Source organism: Artibeus jamaicensis, unplaced genomic scaffold (assembly GCF_021234435.1).
Source record: "Artibeus jamaicensis isolate MK-2021 breed Jamaican fruit bat unplaced genomic scaffold, CSHL_Jam_final contig_781, whole genome shotgun sequence".
Lineage (NCBI taxonomy): Eukaryota > Metazoa > Chordata > Mammalia > Chiroptera > Phyllostomidae > Artibeus > Artibeus jamaicensis.
In genome coordinates, this window is record NW_026521968.1 from 8,279,265 (window position 1) to 8,285,121 (window position 5,857).

At 48.2% G+C, this 5,857-nt stretch overlaps 1 protein-coding gene across 3 annotated transcripts; it reads right to left on the minus strand.

Moving 5' to 3' along the window:
* Nucleotides 1-993: 993 nt before the first annotated feature.
* Nucleotides 994-4,666, minus strand: LOC119037181 (C-type lectin domain family 10 member A-like). Of its 3 annotated transcripts, none has more exons than XM_053672649.1 (10): nucleotides 4,401-4,665; nucleotides 3,550-3,627; nucleotides 2,856-2,972; nucleotides 2,478-2,573; nucleotides 2,315-2,386; nucleotides 2,167-2,238; nucleotides 1,974-2,060; nucleotides 1,733-1,884; nucleotides 1,551-1,657; nucleotides 994-1,412 (listed from the first exon to the last, which is right to left on the minus strand). In XM_053672649.1, the coding sequence occupies exons 2-10, from the start codon at nucleotides 3,614-3,616 to the stop codon at nucleotides 1,256-1,258; spliced, it is 927 nt and encodes a 308-aa protein (XP_053528624.1). In that variant the 5' UTR covers nucleotides 3,617-3,627; nucleotides 4,401-4,665; the 3' UTR covers nucleotides 994-1,255. The 3 variants fall into 3 exon arrangements, with proteins under 3 accessions (XP_053528624.1, XP_053528623.1, XP_053528625.1); XM_053672648.1 differs by having other exon boundaries at nucleotides 3,550-3,635; nucleotides 4,401-4,664; XM_053672650.1 differs by lacking the exon at nucleotides 2,856-2,972 and having other exon boundaries at nucleotides 3,550-3,635; nucleotides 4,401-4,666.
* Nucleotides 4,667-5,857: the final 1,191 nt, after the last annotated feature.

Consider the following 5,857-nt stretch of genomic DNA (forward strand, 5'->3'; position numbering starts at 1 on the left):
ATTATATTCACTTTTTCCAGGAATAGACTTTTCTTTTATTGGTAATATTTAGATTTTATATTTATATTAATTTCTGCTTTATAAAAATATCCTTCCTTCTATTGTGGGGATTTATTTTGTTATTCCTTTTCAAGTTTCCTGAGTTAAAACTTAGCTTATTTCAATTCTGCCATTTTGTTTTTTAAAATGCCAGAACAGCTTCCACAGGTCCTCCCAGGAGCTGCTTTAGACCATCCCACAGCCTCGCTGTGTGGTGCTCTCCTTGTTCATGAACTAATTCACTTGCATTTAATTTCCTTTTCTCTTAACATTATCTAGAAAGATGGTGAGAAAAATAGTACATCCTTTTTGGCTTTACTTTTGTGTTCATGTCTAACTATTTTATTGCCGTCAGAGCATTCCTCCTTTTTAGAACTAGTTAGGGACTTATTGGTAGCTAATTGTCTTTAAAAAAAAATACACACACACACACACACACACACACACACATATATATATATATATATATATATATACACATATATACATATATCCATAAGTGTCTATAAGTCTTGATCTGTTTGTGTTGTTAACTCCTATCCTGGGTTGCAGGTTCTATTTCCCTGGGGTTTCCCTTCCATGAACTGCTTTTCATGACTCTTGCTTGGGGCTCAGCTTTGATTCATTGTATTTGTTGCCTGTGGATGCTGCTTCTCTTCACTGTAATGCTTCCAACAGACACCAAGGAGTTTCATCTGAAACTTTGGAAGCACTCAGGACATGGGGGTGGTTATCACCCTGGGCTGTCGCTGGAAGGAGGATGGTCCCAGTAACAACACTGTTTTCCAGCTGAGACAAAGTAACTTGCCCTAAATCACATGCCTGTAAATAGTGAATCTGTCATGAGGCCCAAAACCCATGCAGTTCTTCCGATGCCCCAACGCACACCCACTACTTCATAGTGCCAACAAGCACACTCCTCTTCCTAATCCCCAATAAACAGACAACTCAGAATGTTTCATATATTTCTCTTTTTACTCTAAAAATTTACACTCATAACCTCCAGACAATAGAAAGAGGCATCGTTTCAATCTACCCACCCCATCAGACATCATTCTACATTCCTCATTCACCATCCTCTCGCCTTCCCTTAAAATCCTGGGAAAAAAAATCCATGAGAAGATGCTGGACACCTAGAAAAAAGAATCGCCAATCTAGGTTTCCTTAGCAGGTGAAGGCATTCAGGAAATATTGTAAATTAGGGGAGAGGAAGCTTTTAGCTGGTCCTGCCCAGCCTTTTCTCACAGACCCAGTGGAAGAGTCTCATGCAGACATTATCGTTCCATTGGCCAGAATCCATTAGGTGGGCACAGTCCTCGCCTCCCCCAAGCTTATGTCCATGCCAATTGTCTGGCTGTAGTGCATTCCAGAACCTAAGGACACCAAACAGATGTGAGCCCCGAATGCCAGACCCCCAGCCAATCTGAAGAGCCCATTTTGCCTTTGAACCAGCTGAGCAGAGACAGCAGGACCCAGGTTAGAGGTACAAAGGATAGAGCACACACACTCACTGGAAGCCCTTCTCATAGTCTGTCCCATCCACCCACGTCCAGGAACCATCTTTGTCAGTAAGGCCAATCCAGGTGTCAACAGAGAATGTTTGTTGCTCGAGAAATTTCTAGAAAGAAAAGAGGAGGGTGGTGGCCTTTTTGTAGAGCAACCAGCCACCCAAACAAGCCCTCCCAGGCCTTACCTGCTCCTCCAAAGAGCTGACCACCACCAGGTGTGCATTCTCCAGCTGGCAGTACTTTTCAGCTTCAGACCAGGGCTTATCAGTACTGGAGAACCAATAGCAGCTGCCTTCATGCTCCAACCAGTTAATGGGGCAGCAGGTCTTCTGGGAGCCTGATGGGTGGGGGTGGGGAGGGTCTCAGATGCTGCCCAGTAGGACAAGACCAGGAGATGGGGCTAGGCGCTCCCTACACTCTACTCACCATTGCTCTTGAGATCAGCCATCTGGCAACTCAGGGAGTTCAGGTCTCTGGCCAGCTCCTGGACTCGCATGACCATGTCAGAATAGCCTGGGACACACACAGAAGAACAGTGGGACACTCCAGGGGGTTCAACCTTGGACCCTAACTGTCCTCCCACCACATCAGACCCAGTGGAGGGGAGAAGGGGCCTGACCTGCTTTGAGTTCCTGCTGCTCTTTCTCCACCTTGCTCTCCAAAGAGAACACCTTGTCATTCAAGCTGTGAGCTGGAAGGGAGGGCACTCAGCACCTCAGGCTGCTCCCACCCCACCCTTGCACACACACTCCTGGAGGGTCTCTCACCTGCTTGCAGCTGCTGCCCCTGGCTTTCCACTTCTGCTTTCAGAGATGTTATCATTTCTTGCAAGAGGCCACCTGGAGGACATGGGGACTCAGTGCTCAGGATTCAGCTACCACCCACCACACCCCCTCATCCCAGTCCAGAGCCCCTTCCAGCCAGGCTCACCCTGGGCATGCAGTGCCTGGACCTCTGCCTCAGTGTTTGAAGTGAAGTTGCTGTAAGTTGCTCTCAGGGTCTCCAGGTCCCTCTGAATCTTGGAACCTGATTGGGCAGACAGCACACTGAGTGCTGAGTCATCAGGTGCTTCCTCTACTGGCATCAAGTGGGGCACTTGACATGCATTGTCTCATTGGGTCCTCACTGCCACTCATCCCAAAGGTAAAGGCCCTGTTTTGTGCAAGCTTGCAGATGAGGAAAGTAAGGCTGGGAGAGGTTAAATAATTTCACTACATTACCCATTATCCACTATGATCATTATCAGTGCCCACATCACTGAACCCCAGTCACTATTGCCCCCATTACTGCCCACCCTGTGACCCTCACTTTGGGATCCAACCACACAGATGCCGACCAGCAGGAGGAGGCTGAGGCCCAGGAAGAGCAGGAAGAGGCGGGGTCCAGAGCAGAGGTGCTGCAGGAGGACCTGGGGCACAGGCAGCCCTGCAAGAGGAGAGGACTTTAGGACAAGGAGGACCAGGACAGGAGAGAGACAGGGGAGGAGGAGAGGCCACAGGGACCTGGCAGGGAGGAAGGCTGGTACAGGGAAAGCTGGGGGAGGCTGTGATGCAGGGGATGTCCAGGCCTCTGACCACTCGTGGACCAGCACAGTCCTCAGTTACATGGACCCTCACGTACCTTGTGGCACCTGATGGTGATATGTAAGGTCTTATCACCAGGGCTGGTTTGGGGCAGGCAGATACAGAGAGTTGGGGCAGCCAGGCCCTCAGCAGGCTCACGCTTATCTGTATTGTCAGTTATCAAATGTTTCCTTTCTAAACATGACTATTCACTCCCCCCAGTGCAAATGTTCAGCCCTGCACCAGAGAATGGTCCACCAGGCCTACTATGATCCTCCCTGGTCCAGTCTTTTTGAGAATCTTGTATCTTCTTCTGATGGGAATCTTGACCCCACTATTGGGAACCCTAGCAGTGCACATGCTGTGCAGATGTGCTATGACAACAGGTCCTTCTAATCATATTATGAGGGTATTTTGGGAAACACCCTTCTCCTTCTTACCATTTCTAGTCCTCTGGCTATTCTTCTCACTCTCCAAGGACTGGAGGTCTTCATACTTCATTGACATGGTTGGACCCCCTGCAAGACTGTCAAAGCTGAAATGGAGGCAGGGCCAGGGCCAGGCTGGGGCTGAATTTTGGGGGACTGGGGAGGCTGGGACTATATTGGAGCTGAGGTCAGGGCTGCAGTTGAGGCAAGAGAAGTTCAGGTTGAGGATGAGCCAGGGAATAGGACTAGGAATGGAATTAGGCCTGGGTTTGCAGCTGAGGTCAGGAATAGGGTGAGGACTGGTGTTTGGGCTGGAGTTTGATTAAGCATTGGATTAAAAATGGAGGGAAGTCGGAGCTAAATGTATTACTAGGATAGGTCTAACATTGAGGCTGCAGTGAAGGCTGCATTTTCTCCTAGGATTGGGGTCAATATTCATGTTGATGCCATGGGTAGAGTATGGCCTAAGCTTGGCTCTGAAGTTGGAAATAGGAGAGACTTGAGGTTCACCTTGGGGTTGGGGATGGTGTTAAGTTTCAAGTTGGCTCTGGGGTTGAAGCTCTGGTTGGGGGTTAGAAGACAAACCTGATTTAATGTTAGAGTTAGGGGTGTGGCTAGGCAGGGGGAAGATAGGGCTGGGGATGGGGCTGAGTGTGAACCTCAGTTTGTGACTAAGGTTTGGCTCCCATACTTCAATCCAAAACCCGTTAAGTGAGTTGAAATTACACTTGGTCATTAAATCTCCCAGCTGCCTTTCATATCTTTTCCTATTTGTCCCAGTTGAGACCCACAGGTCCCTCCTCCTGCTTTCTCTGATTCCCTCCCTGTCCCCTTGGTCTCCCCTGCATCCCCAGCCCAGTTACCTGTGCAAAGTCTGGAGGCTGTGATGCTTGGTTTTGTTGGGCAGCAATGAGTAGAGTTGGATAAAATGAAATCCTGGAGAGTGGAGTAGAGGAGACCAAAGGAGGAGTCACGTGAGTGCCTGGAGTCCTGCTGGTCCCTGTGTCTGAAAACTCAGGAGTCTATGATCTGGGATCTCCTGTGTTGTTGACCTTGAGCAGTAAATAATAGTTGGGACACAGGCAGAGACTGCATGTGTGAAGATGTTATATATGGGGCCAGCTTTGATCTCCTCCTCCAGGGTGTGTCTGGTCATTTTCAGCTTCTGTTGAACTCTCTTGACTTCCTCATTGTTACCATTTGGGTGGGGGGCATTTTCCAAAAGGGTCCACAGGTGCGGTCTGTTTTTTTTTTTTCTTTCCCACAATACTTTCACTTCCTGCATCAGAATTTCCCAGAATTAATGGTGTCTCCACCACTGCACACCCAGGTCTAGAGGAGCCTTTTTCTTTCCTCTTGTTTGATCATAACCTGAGTCTCCTGGCATCTGAGTGTCCTCTGGGGCCTCAGACACTACGCACCCCCAGCTCTGGCCTAGCTCACCTCACTCTACACAGAAGGAGGAAAGAAGGGGAAGGAGATTAGGATTCCTGGCCAGACTGGGACAGGAGGAGCTGGGGACAGGAACAAACTTTTATTGTATACCACATCTGTGATCAGGATTTTGCCAGGCACTTGCTGTACATTAACCATTCGGTTCTCACAAGAACCACAGGAGACATTTTCGATGATGGACTGAGGCTCAGAGCCATTGCATGACCTGCTCTAGATCACTCACCCGGTGAGGAAAAGAGCCAGCCTTCCTGTCTGGCTCCACCCGACAGCCTGGTCTGGGCTTTCTGCACATGCACTGTCTTCATGAAAGGGGTTCACTTACATCCTGGAAACTCTGTATAGATCTCTCGTATACACTATCTTGCCAACACAAAGGAACATTTGTGTCTTAAAGGTAGAGAAGGAAGCAGATTAATTTTAGATTATATTTTCTATATAAATGGGATTGTGTTGTGCTACCTGCTTTTTAATTCAATTAACAATGTATCAGTTACTTCTGGCCAAGATGGAGGCATAGGTAGAAATACTGTCCTCCTAGCACAACCAAATTTAAGGACAACAAAGATTTAGAAATAATAACACAACCAAAACAGACAAAAACTGAACTGCACAGAAGTTCGACAGCAACAAACTATTCATCTAGATCATTAAGAGGGGCGGAGTCTGCAGCTGGTGGAGAGGAGTCCTAGCGGGAAGAGGAGATGGTTGGCAGACACCGGCTGGGGGAGAAAATGAGTATACCCAGTGTGGCACACGAGGTGGCTGGCTGACCGCATATACACCTTCGCACACAGATAAACCAGGAAGGTTTAAAAATGGTCAGTGAGACAGACTGCACAACCCTGGACCCCAGCGATGGGAAATA